The 17,061-nt window shown below is 36.9% G+C and overlaps 1 protein-coding gene across 6 annotated transcripts in view; it reads left to right on the plus strand.

The window, feature by feature from the left end:
• The window catches only part of CEP162 (centrosomal protein 162), a 47,145-nt gene that overhangs the window by 11,316 nt on the left and 18,768 nt on the right, over nucleotides 1-17,061 (plus strand). For all 6 annotated transcript variants that reach the window (XM_064447691.1, XM_064447689.1, XM_064447688.1 and 3 more), the window contains 14 exons: nucleotides 3,572-3,724; nucleotides 3,982-4,168; nucleotides 5,159-5,211; nucleotides 7,329-7,444; nucleotides 7,840-7,870; nucleotides 8,248-8,370; nucleotides 9,081-9,275; nucleotides 9,425-9,506; nucleotides 10,032-10,296; nucleotides 11,455-11,722; nucleotides 13,459-13,601; nucleotides 14,375-14,602; nucleotides 15,269-15,406; nucleotides 16,338-16,450. In XM_064447691.1, the coding sequence (XP_064303761.1) occupies nucleotides 3,572-3,724; nucleotides 3,982-4,168; nucleotides 5,159-5,211; nucleotides 7,329-7,444; nucleotides 7,840-7,870; nucleotides 8,248-8,370; nucleotides 9,081-9,275; nucleotides 9,425-9,506; nucleotides 10,032-10,296; nucleotides 11,455-11,722; nucleotides 13,459-13,601; nucleotides 14,375-14,602; nucleotides 15,269-15,406; nucleotides 16,338-16,450 (2,095 nt within the window). The remainder of the gene's footprint in view (nucleotides 1-3,571; nucleotides 3,725-3,981; nucleotides 4,169-5,158; nucleotides 5,212-7,328; nucleotides 7,445-7,839; nucleotides 7,871-8,247; nucleotides 8,371-9,080; nucleotides 9,276-9,424; nucleotides 9,507-10,031; nucleotides 10,297-11,454; nucleotides 11,723-13,458; nucleotides 13,602-14,374; nucleotides 14,603-15,268; nucleotides 15,407-16,337; nucleotides 16,451-17,061) is intronic.

Genomic DNA, 17,061 nt, shown 5'->3' on the forward strand with positions numbered 1-17,061 from the left:
AGTCATCTTGGAACTTTGAGTTGTGTTAGCTTCTGGTCACACCTCCCCTTAGTCCTGTTTCTAGATAGCAAAAGTATTTGGCCTGATCCCCTAGACTACTCTTGTGCTCTCTTTTGTCAAGGTAAATTCAAAAAACCTGTAACAGTTTTCTCTGAACTAGCTGATTTAGAAGCCCTTTCTACCCCAACACTTTGAATGAGGAAAAGTCTAATACAGTGCATCTGGCTAGCCTAAGGCATATAAAGTGTGTAGTGTGACTATCATCTAAGAACGATGAGAGAGCACAGTTTTCAGCACAGGTACTGTTATCTTAAACTTAATTCTACTAATGTGAATGGAAGGCATTTGGTTGTATTTGCTTCTAAGCAAGTCCTCACAGGGTTTGATCAAACCATGTGCCGTTCTCGTACCTGACAGTGATAAAGACAGTAGTAATTCACATTTATATACCTATGTTTTTCTGCTTTTTCTTTGAACCGGTCTAGATGCTTTCCTTCAAAACTTGTAGTACAAAACTATGTTTATGCTTGAAGTAGTTTTACTAGATTTTCTTTGTTTTCAGGTAATATATTGAGCTCCTAGAACAGTGTATTTGCATACAAGGTATACATGGTGCAAGAATGAATTTGTCTTTTTTTTTAAATAAAAAAAAGAGGAAAAGAGTTGTATTCTCAGAAGTTATAAGTATTAACTTTAATTTTTAGTTATAGCTAGAAAATTGTAGATAATTCAATCTACAAGAAACTGAGCTGCGTTAGGTTTTCAGAAGTGCCAATTTGAATTCTCACATCTTACTTTTCTTTTTATTCCCTGTCCATTATGTATAAAAATTTATAAATGTTTGTGTACACTTAAAAGTAGTTCCCCCTAAACCTTCTTCCAGTGCATCTCACAGCAAAGCTTTGTCTAAATTCAAAATGCTGGAAAAATTTCATAAGGACAAGAAAGATTCATACTTAAACAAGGAAGAAGGAAGCCTCACTTCTGACAGTCCAGGCAATTCTGAGGGTAACAAATTTATTGTATTTTATATCATCTTAAAAAGCTAAAATGGCTCAATTCTGACAGTCCTGGTCAGATTAAGGAGAAAATAAGTTACTTTTTAGCCAGATATTTGTCATTGTCCATAGGTCTGTGTCCTCTGTATTTATGGTTTTAAATTTTGCTCTGCAAGTGTGCTGCTTAGAAATATTTTTCTAAGTGAAACAAACTCAGGTTCTTAATTAAGTGGCAGGACTTAAAAAAGAATACTCTATGTCATTAGCCTTACAAAATATTGCATGTGAAGATATGGGTAGTGAAATCTTTGGAGTTTAAGAAAACTGCAGCTTCAAGAAGTTTTTATGAAAAGTAATAAATGCCCCCCCACAAAATAACTCACTCTTGCAAGCCCCAGAAAAATCAGTAGGACTGTTCAAACAGCCAAAACACACAGTGAAAAGAGACTTTGAAATCCATCCAAGCTGATACTTCTTCCAAGTTTGACAAGTTTCTCAGAGTTCAGATTGTGTAGGACTAGTAAAAAGACATTTTTGCCTTCATTAGCAACAGTAGTATCTCCTGTAAGGTGGGGTGTGTATCTGGGAATTGGCAGTGACTGAGCTGCAAAACTGAATGGCTGCAAAACAGCGTTTGATTTTTCAGATTATTACCGGAGGTGCTTTTTTTAAAAAAAAAAAGCATTAGTCTGGTTTGAACTGGTAAAATACTTTAAAAATACTAGGTAGCTTACATAAGTCCTGTGAAGCCTTCAAGATCAATGTAAGTCTGTTCAGAAAGTTCATTGAGTTTGAGATTATTTAAATAAACCAACTCAGGAAAATGTTTTTCTCTAAAATCTTGTTCTGTTAAACGTTCTAATTGTCTTTTTACTGACGTATATTCCCATCGCCTTTCTTGTAGATCTTACAAAGGAGGGCAGTGAACAGTTTATGTATTCTACTAACATATTCTCCGTGAAAAATAGGGTGTTGGGGTCTGGTGAGATTGTGGCTAATCTAAAGGTCTGCAAAAAACTTGTGACCAAGCTGCAAGCAAACTCCTGTTTGCTGTCTTGATAACTAGAGTACAACACCATCTGAGTAAATTACTTAAATTACTGCATTTAGCTACCACAGAAATGGACTATTCATGGTTTTTCACTTCTGTTCAGCACTTTGAGCTCTTCGTTTTATACTTTTCAATGGAGTAGCAAAATGTATGCAAGGATAATGCCTAAATACGTGGAGAGCTTGACCTTTAGTCAATGTCTCTGACATTTTGCATGCAGTCAGTCAGAGCTCTGTATCTGGGACGGAATGTGGAAGTAATTTCCAAGATGTAGAATTTTATGCACTTAGCCTCCCAATAAAATGTGCAAGGGGACTTTGTCATTGCAAGTCAAGGAAAAAACCTATTATACTTCTTAACAAGGAGGCTCTTATAATCAGAATGGATGTGCTAAGGGCTGCTCAGCAGAGAAAGAAAAGGTGTTCGGACTCTTACTTTCCCCACCCCACCTCACCCTGGGTACATTTTCAGTACTGAAAGGAGGGGATTCTCCATTGTCATGATATAAGCAAATATGGCAATTCTTAAAAGGAACTTGGTTGAACCTGTGTAGAGGGTGGAGTAACATCCCAGAGCTGAAGCACTTGATCAGCACGTGCAAGACTGGTTTAGTGTTCTTGGTCTGAAGGATTGATGCACGCATCTCCTGCAGTCTCTTGCCTGCAGGAAATAAGCTGCAGTCAGTGTCTTCAGCCCTCCTGGTATGTTCACCAGCCCTTCTAGCCCTAGTGTGTTCACTAGCCCTTCTCCTAAGAGAACCTCGAAAGAATCGAAGTATAAATGTGTGTGTTTTAGGGGCAGGCAGAAGGGACTTGGTACTGCTTTTTAACTAATAATGTACGGCAATATTTGGCTTTTAGTTTTCTACAAGGAAGTAGATAAGGCAGCATTCTGTCTGAGAGCAGAATTCATACCTAAGGTTGGTAGGGCGATGTTGAACCCTCACAATGATGAAATTACAGTAAGGAGAGCAACTGCCTTTTGTAGTTGCATAAACATACAGAGTGGGAGAACTGGTTTTTCATCAGTGACCTTTCGGTAACTTTGGTTAATATTTTTTTCCTTAAAGCAATTAATTTGCAACAAATGTAAAGAAGCTGCTGGGCCAATGACTACAATTTTCAGAAGTCTGTGGGTAGTAGATGAAACAAAATTAATAGGCTTCTAACAAAGAAATGTTAATTTCTGTACAAGGTTTTGTGTGTGATTGTCCTCCATAAGTAATGTTATAATAAGTCTGTTTTTACAGTAGTTGTATTTGCCCCATGCTGAACTATAGGTTTGTGTGCAAATTTGAAGGATGGGAAGAAAATGTATATAACAGACTAATTAATTGCAATTAAATAAGATTTATATATCTCTTAATAGAAACTGAAGTTAGATGAATGTGATTTGTGAAACTAGGCATCCTTGCAGTTGTGATGAGCTTAAAATTCGTGGTTCTGGAAGATGACTAAAAAACTAAAGTGTCATATAAATAGCTTTTAGATGATAGTCAAGAATATTGCAACTTTTTCCCTAGGAATGCTTGGAGCCAATGGAAGCTTTGTCAAGATACAGAACACTTCTCAGCCTATGGGGGAAACAGATGAGAATGTGCACATGGAAAAGATGCAGCTTCAGAAAAGTAATGGGGTTGCTGTCTCCTTAAGTAGAGACAGCCTGGAGACAAACGGTGAGAACTGAAAATGCAGCCATTTCATGAAGCTGGCTACATCTAAAGAAACTATTTTATGAACTGTTCCTCTTAATTGATTTCAAGTTGGGATTCTTCACTTCTGTCAGCTGCATCTCGTGAGCTGAAGGCTCCTGGTAGTAGCTTGTGATTATTTGATAATGTTGATATTTTGTGAGTCTGTCTAAAGTTGTTAACTATTATGACTCTTCTTTGAGCACAGACACAATTAGTTTATTCTTTGTTTTTAAATTTAGATTCAGTTTTAGCTTCTGGGCCTAATCAAAGTATCGTGGGAGTTGGACTGGATACCTTGGAAGAACAAGAAGAAAAAGAGATCTTTTTTGCCAAACTTGAACAAGAAGCTTCCTCTACTATTGATTATTCAAGATTAAATAAAGAGCTGGATTCCAATGATTCTGTATTACTAGCACCATTTGTACGGTAATTTAGAGGGAAGAAAAGTTGTGGGCTGTATTAGTGGGCACATGTGACTTGGATATCTGAATACCATGGCCCCTGAGATTTTGTGGGTTAAGATCCTGTATGATTTCACGCAGTTTGTTGGTTGGTTGGTTTGGGGTTGGTTTGTTATTTTGGGGTTTGTTTTGTTTTGTTTTGTTTTTTATTTGGAAGACAAGAACAGAGGTGAGCTTAATAAGTAAAAGCAAGGAATAAGGTGAAAGCATGACTTGGTGATGAGTGGACATAGCTACACAGTCCTGTGCAAAACTCAGTAGCTAGAAGTCAATTTAACATTGTAAGGTGTAACTAAATGAAAAGTTAACAACTGATAATAACACGGATGTAGATCAGGAAAGGTTCTGTGTCCCCTTAGACATGATGGTACTAGAGGAAAGATACAAAATCTTCATAGACTAGGGCAATCCATTTGTAATCAGTTATGTGAAAATAAGTTCAAACATATGTGAGAGAAATGGATGAAGGGGCAATTCAGTCTGCTGTTTCAAAGCAAGCTGAGTGCAAAGGAAACTTCCACTATGAAAACAGTTGGAGGGTCAGAATTCTAGAGGGTTTTAGGTAAGGAAAAAAACTTTAACCTTACAGGAAAAGGGGAAAAAAGGAGAGATTTTTTTTTTCTTAGTGGAGAATAAGAAGGTCAGAAAAGGAAGCAAACCTCATGAGAAAAATTTCTCAGAGCAGCTAATGTAGATGTTGGAGGGAATGCAGAAAGGGAGTGATTTTAAGAGTTACATTAAGGATTTTAACTATGGACAGTTGTAAAATCTTAACTATTTATTTTAATAATTGCTGACATTTATCTGCCTTTGTCATGATTGTTATGATGGACAGATTCAGGTTTTTAATTTTATTGCTAATTGTAAGAGGTATCAAAGTTTGGAATTAGAGAAAAGAACCTATATTTATTTCCTGTCCAAAAAGAGAGTACAATTTTATTTTTTTTTTTCTCAGAAATGAAAAAACTGGAAAAGGAGAAGAGGAATCCGCACATGAAGAAAAATCTGGTAATAACATCTTTTATCATTAATTTGAAAAATCTTTTTTATTATTATTTATTTATTTATTTTACTGTGTGTGCACTAAGAATTGTGAGTATCCCATCAAACAGAATAATGGAAATGAAAGCTGTGGATTAGTGCTCCAGTTGAAATGCAAAGTCTTCAGAAAATGTCACATCAGGGTGTCAGGAGGGTAGCATAGGATCTTTGTGTTTGTAGTGGGATGTAATCTAAAGATCTGAAAAGAGGAAATTGTACTACAGTCTCCTAGCTTGTTCTATACTCTGTGTTACCTTTGGAGCTAGTCAGAAAACTTGACTTTCTAGGCTTCAGATTCATGAGACAGTCCAGCATCCTCACTGAACGTTTTTGTTCTGAGTAATATGTAAACCAATTGACTTCTGTTCCCATATCCCCCTGACCATTGTGGGTAAAGCTTTTATTTTTCTGAAAGCTGTTTTAATTTTCTTATTAATGATTTGCATTTATCTGTAGTTCTCACAATGGCCTTTTAGTCTGCCTTTGCATTATGACTGTGCAGCTCATGTTCAGACAGGGTTTTCAGGGGTTTGCTGTTGCTTTGTGCTTTTTTGTTTTGAAGTGGATTTTTAATCTATTGTGACTGATGCCTAAAAGGAAAACAGCAAAAACCCCCCAAGCAACTGTTGATCAAAATGTGAAGAAAAAATGACCACCGTGTTGAAACACATCGTAATGTTTGAGTTACTCCAGTGTCCTATCATCTTTGGTTTTGTACTGTCTTTTCATACCTGAGTTTAATCTCTGTAATCTGCAGTATTACTCCTACCTGTTCTTTTTCCCAAATTTCCATGGTGCATTCCTTCCATCTTGCTTTTTTGTCTTTCACTTGTCATCTCTATCTCACTGTTCATTGCTGGCGTGTGATAGAGTGTATTCCTCTATTTTAATGAACAAATTGTATTTTCAAATTTATTTATTTAATTGAACTTTTGGGAGGTCCTGTTGTCAGGCTTGAATTTCCCAAACATAAAGAGACTGTATTTGCAAACCTTAATCACAGGAAATCTTTTCTCCTTGCAAGTTTGGTTACTTTGTAGATTGCAAGAGTTCATGATAGTTGTAGCAGAATTGCTACAACAATTTGGTAGCCTTTTACTGAACAAAACGGTTGAAATTACCTGATTGTTGTGGTCAGTTTTATGAAATCAATACTTCTGATTTTTAGGAAAAGAGTTTCTATAGAATACCTGGAATGACCAAGCGGTGTTATGTGTGGTTTGATTTAGTCTTTGTCAAACTGCTATTTCATGAAATAGCAAACAAAATAGTGGATAATACTTACGCAGGAATAGTATAAGCAGTGTGTATGTCTTAAGTCAGTATGAGAAAGCTCTTTCCAGCTGATCAGACTTTTCATGGTCCAAAACCAAAGAGAATGCTGATAGAGTGGTTTTTACAAATGAGTTAGACTGAGTTAGACAAAACACAGAAGGTACGCATTATAAACCGGTGTTGTGCAACACTTCTAGATTTAAGTGTTTAAGACAATGCAGACGCTGAAGCCTGTAACCCCAGGCAGTGGGGGAGATACAGCAACAGGGAATCAGAACTTGTGGAAGGATCTAGGTAACTGGGGGAAAAGCATCTGACTTGTTCATAAAAATCATTCTCGGGCACACTTACGTTTTTAAATAATGCTTACTCTTGAGAGTGGCTGTTGGGCCACCAAAGCAGGTCAGAAGAAGCAGAGTTACAGATTCTGAGCCTAAGAACTGCTGGAGTTGTCAAGGTGGGTCTACAGAGTACTTTGTCTGCTGGGGGGGAATTGGCATCATTTCACCCCTAAGTGAGAGAAAGTGATTGAATGAAAGGGATCAATTCAAGTATGCCATGAGGAGACAGAGGTAAAGTATATCTGATCATAAGGCAAACTTCATTTGAATTTAGAGATATTACATGTGATGTTTACTGTGGTTTTAGTACCACATTCAGTCTCGAAACGTTTCTGTTGCCCTTGTGAAAGGAGTAATAGTGGCAGTAGCTGCTCTTAGACAAGAGATTGGGGAAGAGGAAATAACTTTCCCTTACTGCTTTATCGTCCTTGAATTTTCATTCTATTTGATGTTTATTTTACTCTTCAGGCAGCTACAGTGAAGATTTTGAGGAAGAAACAGATGCTAATCCAGCCTTTAAAACTGAGGGAAGCCAGGTGAATCAAAACAACATGTCAGGAGTTGATTTAAGTCCTCAAGAACCGGTATGACTTACCAAATGTTTATATTACTTGCATGAATTGTAAAAGCTCTGCAATGAATAAATCTAAATAGAGTAAACCTTTATATACATAGGAACATACAGGAGGAATTTCTCAAATTACAATGTAAGAGAATCAGGAAGGTGCAAAAATATTATCCCAATTACGTGGAGTAGCATTTAGTTCCCAGTCACTTGTGAGAACGTTTAGAGTACAGGATGTTGAGGACCTCTCCTGAGGAGAGCTTCAGAGAAGTGCATATTCTTGGAGCACCAAGAACTGCTTAGTTCTAAGTTCTAAGAACTGTTCTGAGGTTCTGGACCAACTTTTAAAGTTTGTCCAGATTTTTTTTCCCCTGAAATTCAAAATGTTTTTTTTTTTTTCTTTATTTTTGCTAGGAAGAAGCAAACACTGGCATGCTGGCTAAAGGTAAAATAGAAACTTGGATCAGTAGGAGAATACTAAATGTAACTTTCTGAAACTTTCTTACCTGATTTTTACTATTTTGATATTTTTCACCTGATTTTATTGTCTTCTGCTGAAAGTCTGTTGGGCTGAAATGGTTGAAAATTTTACATTAGCGTTTCAAAGTGATCATCAATGTAAGTTTTTAATTTTACTACATCCAGTCAGTACTTGCAATCAGAGTTAATCAGTTTGCCGTTAATCACATTAGAATAATCTATATAGCAATTTTTGTATGTTTAGTACATCATGATAAGCTTCGGTATACTTCTAATTCCAGCGTAGACAGAGTATAAATAAGAGAATTGTATTTTCTTTAACATTTATCTCCTTGGGTTTAGTTGTATTACTTGATTCACAAGATTCAACTACAGAACTTCAAAAAGCCATTGAAACATCAGATGTAGCTGTAGGTGAACATTATTTGCCTGAAGAAGTCAGTGGAATTGAAATGAATGAAGCAGGTAAGGGTTGCTTTAAAAAAAAAAAAACCAAAAACCAACAAACCCAAACCCAGGCGACAAAACCCAAAGCCCAAAATCTTACTTTAGTAGAATAGGTGGCTCTGATGTCTTCATTTCTTCTTAGGTTATTAGCAAACATGAAGCCCTTGGCTTTTAGTAACAAATCTTGAAAGGAAGAGGAAATATTTCAGGAAAAAGTCATGTTTCTACTAAAAAGACATCTGTTTACACTTGGTTATTGTAAAGTTGCTTTTGACGTTGCAGTTCGATCTTAAATACCATCTCCTTTGTTATTCCTCACAGCTAAAATGCTTATTTGACGGCATTGAACACAATTATAAAACATGTTCTCTTATCAAACTTCGTAAACGGTATATGCCACTTATATCCAGAGTATGGCTCTGATAGCATCTATTAAAATAATTGTATTACATACACTGTTAGTTTTCGTACTGATAAAATATTGACGCGGGGGAAGGGGAAGGAGAGGCATGCAAACTGTAGATGAGACTATTTAGTATGTACTAATTAACTTGGCAACTGTTTTATTTTTGTAGCAAAGATGAGATTTTAAAATATTTTTTCATAACTGAAATCACTGTTCTTACCACGTAATAGATCAAGCTAGTAATTGAAACACAGACTTTAGTGGGATGTTTTCCAAACTGGAAAATCCTGTATTGTCTCTTATGAGCCTGCATTTTTCACAGGCACTTCCTATGGACAAACCACCAGTGACATCGAAGCGTTACACCAAGCATACCATCATATTGATCAGTCTTTGGGAGACACTGATGAGCAAAAAAACCTGCATGATTCTGCAACAGCAGTCTCGGAATACTTGGCACAAGGTGTTTCGCAAAATAATGACATCTGCTCAAAAAACATGTCAACTATTGAGTCAGGTGAATACCTCAAAGGCAGGCATGTATTGTACAAGCACATAAAATAACTGAATTAGTAGTATCTTTAATACTCTATGAAACATTTTTAAATGTTGTCCTTTTTACATATATTTTTCTAAGGGTTGGTTTTTTTTTTTGGTGCTAATTAGATTTACCTACTGTGGAAGAATTGATGAAACCAATTAAAGGGCATTCATGTAATATCAGAAGTTCTGATGTGGAGCCTGAAAGGTATTTATTTCAGAATGCATAGCTCTCCAACCTCTGTAACCGAAGATCAAGTCCTCTTATTCTGTTTACTCTCGTGATTCCTACTAACCTGTGCTCCATACTTCCTTCTGGTTTGCTCCAGCTGTTGTGTCTAGAGCAGAAAGCGTAGGCCCTGAAACTGTCGGATTTAGGTTGTGCTTAGCAAATGAGTTTTGGGAGCTTATTGCATAGCTGCACCCTGCAGAAATTACCATTCATTGTTTTATTAGCATTAACTGCATGCTTGCAGGTGTTCATCTTGTAGCCACGTTTGGTACCTCCACAAAAGCAGTCACTGCTGGGAAGTTACTCTTGTTCCGCAGCGTGAGAGTGAATCTGTGTAACTAAGTCTGCGAGGTTGTTCTTAAAAGGAACCTAGTGGCTCTTTCAAATTCAAGCAGTCTTTATAGCTGATATCTAAAGGAAAAATGGCCCACTTTTTCCAGAGCAATAGAAAGGCAAAGGGAAAAGTCTTATTATATATGACTTTATTCCTTTCTCTTGTAGTCCTGTGAAACTGGTAGACAGCACAGCAAATGACCTCATCAGCCACTTGCCCTTTAAAGAGTACCAGAGTAATACAGTTTGGGAGACAAACTTACTTGAAAAATTTAACAGAGAAGAGAGCATCTTTCTGCAGACAGCTGTGAATGACGATAACTTTCAGAGGGTGACTGAGAAAGAAATTCAGACCTGTGACGTACAGCCTGATGTACTACGAGAAAAAATAGTACAAGACACTCTGCTTTCACAAGGCACCAAAACTAGAAAAGTAAGTGATATCAACCAGATTTTTATTATATGGAAATATATTTAAAATGTATATACTTTTAGACTGCCTGTCATTTGATTATGTTCTGATGTATAGAAATTGAGAGGCTGTTGCTGTTTTTCTTGAAACTCTCATGTTACCATTGCTTTTGTTAGAGGTAGCCAAAACCAGTGGACTTTGGGACCAGCGGGATTCATCCTGTCCCAGCCCAATATTTGCAAGGCTGTGCAGTTCCATGTCCCCAGCTCAAGCTGGTAGCAAGTCTGCGCATGTGTTCCCATTGCAGGGACATGTATCAACACACACAAGCTCAGAATAGAGAGGACAGTTAGAAATAGAATTCAATAAGAATATAGGAGAGACTGCAACGATCAATGTGGGACTTAGACAAGTGTACTGCCCAGCAACCTGGTCATGCCACCACCTTCTTTAATCTTATCTTCCCTCTATTTCCCATACTTGTTGCTACTTGATCCACTTAATCTCTCCCCTTTACCTAGTTTTTGTCCTTTCCCTAAACATTCTACAAGTTCTGCACATTCTCACAATCCTCTCAAACATTCTGTAACAAGATTTACACAACCCCAGATCTTCTCCCTGCATCCCCAAATTCTCTTCTTGCATCCCCTAAATTATCCCCACACTGCCTTAGGCAATCACCTCTTCTGTCTGCAAGGTGTTGCAGGGAGAGAGATTGTTTGGCTGATTCATCCTGGTGGATTTCCAACCAGGGCCAACCAGCTAAGCTTTCTCATTTGCTGGTGTTAGGAGTTGTGTGCTTTGTTTTTGGTGATCAAATTTAGTAGGGTTCCTCTGCCTGCTGCTATTCCTCTCTTCATCACTGGCTTTCTGTGTTCACTGTGATTAGCCTTTAGTCATGTACTACCTGCTTTGGTAAGCTGAAGATCCTGTGATGTAATAATACTTCCCAGAAAATTAAACGAAGCCAGTAGAAAATACTTGCACTACATACACTTCTGAAGTAGTAAAATTCTGCAAAATTACATACTATTACTTTAGTTAAAAATAATGCTTCCTGCCACCCTGACTCCTACAGCTGTGTAATTCTGGTAACTGATTCTATGTTTAGTACTGAAAGTTACCTCCAGATTACACTAGAGCCTAAAACTTGTTTTAAACAAATGTGCTCTGTCACAGGCTCTTCGGTCTAGTTCCTTGAAGAATGAAAGATCAGAGTCAATGACAACTAAACCGGTGTTATACAAGAATATCAGAAGTCCAGCACCTTTACATAAAAAGAAATCTTCATATGGTCCTCATGGGGTGGTTAGAAGTTCTGGGTATGGAAAACCCACATCACTCTCAAAACAGTCTTTTCCAGTTAATGAAAAGAAAACACCAAAAGAAACTTTGAAAAAGACCAGTGTGAAAACCAAAAGTCCTGCAGATAGAGCAAGATCTAAAGGTAATTCTGTTGTACAAAGTCTGAGTTTTAAGACCCAGAGAGCTTTGCTGTCAGTGCTTCACATTTAAAAAACAAAAACCAACCAACTAAACAGGGAAAAAAAAAGTAGTAGAAGAAATCTAAGTCCAAATGCAATAAAGTACTGATTTTTTTCGGTATCAGCATGAAGTTGCTGGAAGAGAGACTTAAATAAAGCTTTGCACTGTAGTCTTGTTTCATTTCCACTCACGTATACCACCACTATGTTTGAGACTTGCCTATTGTTCATCACTAGGACCAAAACAATAGAAAAAGCTGGTGTTCAAAAATAAGTGTCTACAAGTTACATTTTTCATTACAGTAAATGCAAAGATTTGCTGACGCACTAACTTTCGTGTGTAATTCTGAATTTCTATTCTCAGCCTCTTTTTATCTTTGCTTTCCTAGAGTACAAAGAAAGCACTAAAAAGAAAGTCCTATTTTCTGTTCATGTCTCTTGTAACACTAAGGAAAGGAAAATAACCATGTAGGCCTGTGAAAGCTGAGTTGCAAGTAAAGGTCTGAACTTTTTTATTTTTGGGTGCAGCCTAAAGAGTTTCATGAGATAATTCAGCTTTGTGTCTTTGCAAACAATGTTTGCTATCTCTGAGACATGGGAAAATAACTCCACAGATGCCCAGGTTTTAGCACACTTCTAGCATCTAATGCTTTTTAAAACCCTTCAAGTAGTCTTGGGAAAAGCAGGTTAGGATTATGTTGCCCATCTTAGGGAGATGCTTCAGTGGCAGCTATCAAACTAAGGTACCTTAGTTTCTCAGTGCATTGCTGTGGTGCTCCCTGGAGAAGAGGAGGGTGTACAGCCAGATGGCGGTGGTGAAGTGAATGACAAGTCCCGAGAAAACGAGACCACTAGCCTCATTCAGACATGTTCTTCTCTCTCTAGCTATAGCCATTCTCCATAGCAATTCCAGGTGACTTCAGAAGTTAATCTCACCAGGATGCATTCTGCAAGGGCCTCTAAAGCGAGGAAGAGAATGACATTGAATCAAACAGTCCCCTAACCATCAGTGCTAAGGGAGCACCTTTGCAAGGGAATAATGTGAGAAATGTAAAAAATATCAAATATGGAAAATGATCATTGCCTGTTTGTTTTCAGGTATAACATTCCGAAGCAGGAGCTCTTGGCTTAAATTGCTGTAGGCAGAAATGAAATGGCAGTTGTTGTTACTATCTGTATCTCAGAAGACTAAGATATGCATAGTTCCATGTATATTAGTTACTCTCTAGGGGGAACTTCACTGATTTTTAATTTCTGATCAAGGTGCTATTTGATGCAACAAATACATGTTGCATGTCTTTCTATGCTGTCAGCACTCCAGAGTCCATTTTGAAAATTGTTGTGTCCTGTCTTCACCATAGCTTGAAATACATTGTGTTTCTCTATACTTAGATAACTGGCCACTTCTTGAGTAGACAATTGAGGATAACCTTGTTTCATGAGGGGTTTATTATCCAGCTACTGGTTTCAGTTGTTCTTTGGGTTTTGTTTTATCTTGTCACCAGTTCCTTACTTAAAAAAAGGTACAGCATTTTCATGATGTCTCATTGCTCTCAAGTTTCTATATTTAACTCAAAATTCAAGTTGTAGAATACTTAATTTATATGCCTAAGGGGTGGATCGCATGAGTAGATTTTTTTGAAAGGACCTCAAATTCTGAGTTTAATTTTGCTCTATTTTACTTTCTGCCTAAATGAAGAAGCCTTATTTGCTACTAGGATAATAAGATCTGCAACAAATGAACCAACTTTGAAGGGAAGTTTTAACAGAGTTACGTCTGGCCAATCAGTTGTTAATAATCTTGGACACCAGGCTGTGGATTATTGCAGGCAGTATCAGCATGTAAGTAATAATCAGTGATGCTTCTAATGATAGTATATACAACTTGGGTTGCAAGCCTATTTTGTCAAGAGTGGCAAATGCTGAAATATTAAATCAAGCCTTTCCTTTAGTCAAATACTAGTTTTTGCTTTTAAAATAGGCAAGTATAATCATACTGCTTTTCAGTTGCTTGGATAATTTTATTGCTTGGGTGGCTGTATATGCTTAAAGTTGGAATGCTTATTAATTTCTAAAAGTTATTTTTTGTGGTAGAAAAGAAAAATTTTAAAACTTTTACTTAAAAATATCTGTTATGGATGTTTTATAGTACTACGGTTTGGGGGTTTTCTTCTGTTTGCATTGCATTGAATATTTAATAGTATCTTCTGACTTCTCTGAGATGACTGAATTTGCAGCACCATGATGGATTTCCCTTCTTCCTTATAAACTGGATAAAAAATTATTCATTGAATATCTAAATCATTACTGCTTTTCAAAAAGTAAGATGCATAATAGAGTAATTCTGGTAGCTACGTAATGGCCATCATATGAGAGGTGTTTTTACTGGTTGTTTTTTTGGCTTGTTTTCCTCATACGTATTTCAGAAATGAGAACATAGCTCATTAAAGTAAATGCAGAATGTTTTGCTATGAGAACGTTGGGGTTTGTTTCATTACAAGTGCCTTATGTGGTTGCTGAGAGCCAGACAAGCCAGTTAAATAAAATTGGTGAGTGGAATTTTTGATAAACAATCAGCTCAGTGTAATGTTTCTCTGAATTTTTCTCTTCATTAGGATTTATCATTTTCTCCTATCAAAAGTTGTGATAGAGAACTGTATTTGCTGAAACGAGTACAAGTTGCAGAGGAGGACCTGAACACAGCTCGTGATTTGATTCAACAGCTAACCAGCACGGTTTCACAAAAAGAAAAAGAAACAGAGACAAAGATAGTAGAACTGAAAACACAGCATGAAAAAGAGATTTCTCGGTTGGGTCAGGAGAACTATGTTCTTCAGAGTAAGGTACTTCATCATCTTATATACCTTTACTACAAAACAGAGGAGACATTGCTTCTGAAAATTATATTGTTATTTTATGTAAATTGTTAATGAGCAGAACATCCTGATTTATACACACACTGCTAGTCTGAAAATGCATACCTTCTGTTACATCTATTGCCCAAAAGACACAATCTTTTTTTTTCCTACAAACTGTGTTATCCTGAGTTCCTTTAGTTTTCTGTTTTGAGAGTTCTGCAGTAGGTTTTTTGTGAAGATTTAACTCACTCTTGTCTAAAAAAATATGAATAAGAGATGATCCATACCATTTATTATAGATAAGTACTATATGTTGAGATACTGGGGGGAGGCGAGGTTGATGCATTTTTCAATGTTGTGTTTTGTCTACATGGCATAATCCCAGGGTTACTCCACTATAACCTCCTGTCTATATACATAAGAACAGAAGAGGGAGGGTAAAACTTTGTTAACTTTTCCCAGACTTTTTATACTTTGCTGCTGTTTGTAATGCTTCTGTAAAACTCCAATAATAAGATCGGCTCATTGGTCTGCTCTCATATCTTAATGAAAAGATTGGCCTATTTATATTATAAAAGTGTAGTCTTGTAAAGAATTCCATATTGCTAAACAAACTGTACTATTAATTGTGTGTCTTTTTATTTCTGAAAGTTAAGAAGCATGGAAGAGCAGAAGCGGGAAAAGAGATGGACCCATCACACAGCAACAGTTCCTGTCACTGAAGAAAAACTGGCACAAATACAAAAAGAAATTGAAGATCAAGAGGTCATTATTCAAGGTTATCAACAGGTATACCACACAGCATACTGAGCTGTTCTAGCCACTTTTCAGAAACAAAATTGTGTAGTGGTTACTACTTTTCTGTTGAAAACATTTATCTTCCTATGTAAAAAGTGAATGAAATTTAAGTGGGAAAGGCAAACGTATTGCACATTTAAGAAGTGTTTCACGTATGTCTAGTTTGGACTAAGTTTTGATATGATTCCATGAAACTGCTCTAAATTCTAAAAATACGCTGACTTGTCAGTTAGGAACTGGGAAAATACTTTATGGCCAATAAAGAACTGCAAACATTTTGCCCCAAATATAGTAGAAAAGTAGTATTTTTAAGCAAAATTAGAAATCTAGAGGGTTCTGTTTTCAAGATGTCTTTCACAGGACCTCGGCAGCTGCTTTCAAGGAAACCTTATTAGTGGGTCTGATTTTTATTACTCAGCCAAGTGTAGAAATAGATAATGCAAACTTAATAATCCTTTTGAATACTTGCAGCTGTAAAATCAAATAGATTAGTTTAACCAGTTTCCAGATGGTGCTCAGCAGCATTTCTTCGTAGAGGCACAATGTCTTGCCAGTATGGCTGTGAGCATCCCGAAGGGGTGATGGTTTGTGTCCACAGGATTGGAGCATGGGCAGGCTGAGCTCTGATCTGTCGGCACCCATCCATCTCTGTGCTTTTAGAATACAGTTGGGGTAGCTTTGCAGAGGAACTAGCATAGGTTCTCCAGAGTGAACAGACACTCAGACAAGATTGTAGAGGTCACTGTATACTACTTTAGCATAAAGATAATGAAAGTAGATGTCCATTTTAGAAACTTAGTAATAAAACATTTACTGTTTGCTTCCACTGTTTCAGTGGGCAAACTATGCAAGTCATAGACAATTGTTTTTGAACTGGATAAAACAGTAATTTACGAATATTCTTTAACTTTGTCTGTCTTAGGAAAATGAGAGGTTATACAAACAAATGAAAGAGCTACAAATCCAAAACAAAAAAAATGAGGAACGAATGTTTAAGGAGAATCAGTGTTTAATGTCTGAATTAATAGCCCTAAGGTAGGCTCATTTAAACATCTGATATAAAATCTCTGGAGTATTCAGCTGTGTTTATTTTATTTACGAAGAATCACTAGAGTCTGTCAGGTGCATGTTTTCTGGTGTTTCTGGGGTTTGTGGTATTGTTTTCTCTTTTGAGAATTTATTTACATTGATTATGGGCACTTAATTCTTAGTCTCCTTGCTGATGTTGCAGACCTGTGGGAAGACTAGAGTCCTCCATTTGGGGAATATTTCAGTGCTAAAATTAAAATACTCTGATTCATATCTGGATGTGAAAGACATATACTAGTTCTGGTATTACAGCTGTGCTCACGTGTCAAAATGTTTTGATACTGTTGTAAGATACACTGTAGATCAGGGGCCACAAGGGATCCTGGTAGTGGAGAAACCATTAGATTCACTGCGCTGTTGGTCCTGTAAGATTTGCATCCTGTGCTAATAACAAGGAAAAAGCCTAGCGATTGCGTATGCTCCTAATTTACTAATCTTTGCTTGGGAGAGGCCCATAGATGAGTTCCACTGATGCAGAGTAGGTTTTGTTTCCCTCCCTTGTGTAGTCCCAACAAACAAGTTTATGCAAGGTGAGAAAATTTCACCTTACAGGTGAA

Source organism: Phalacrocorax carbo, chromosome 3, assembly GCF_963921805.1.
Source record: "Phalacrocorax carbo chromosome 3, bPhaCar2.1, whole genome shotgun sequence".
NCBI classification, from domain to species: domain Eukaryota; kingdom Metazoa; phylum Chordata; class Aves; order Suliformes; family Phalacrocoracidae; genus Phalacrocorax; species Phalacrocorax carbo.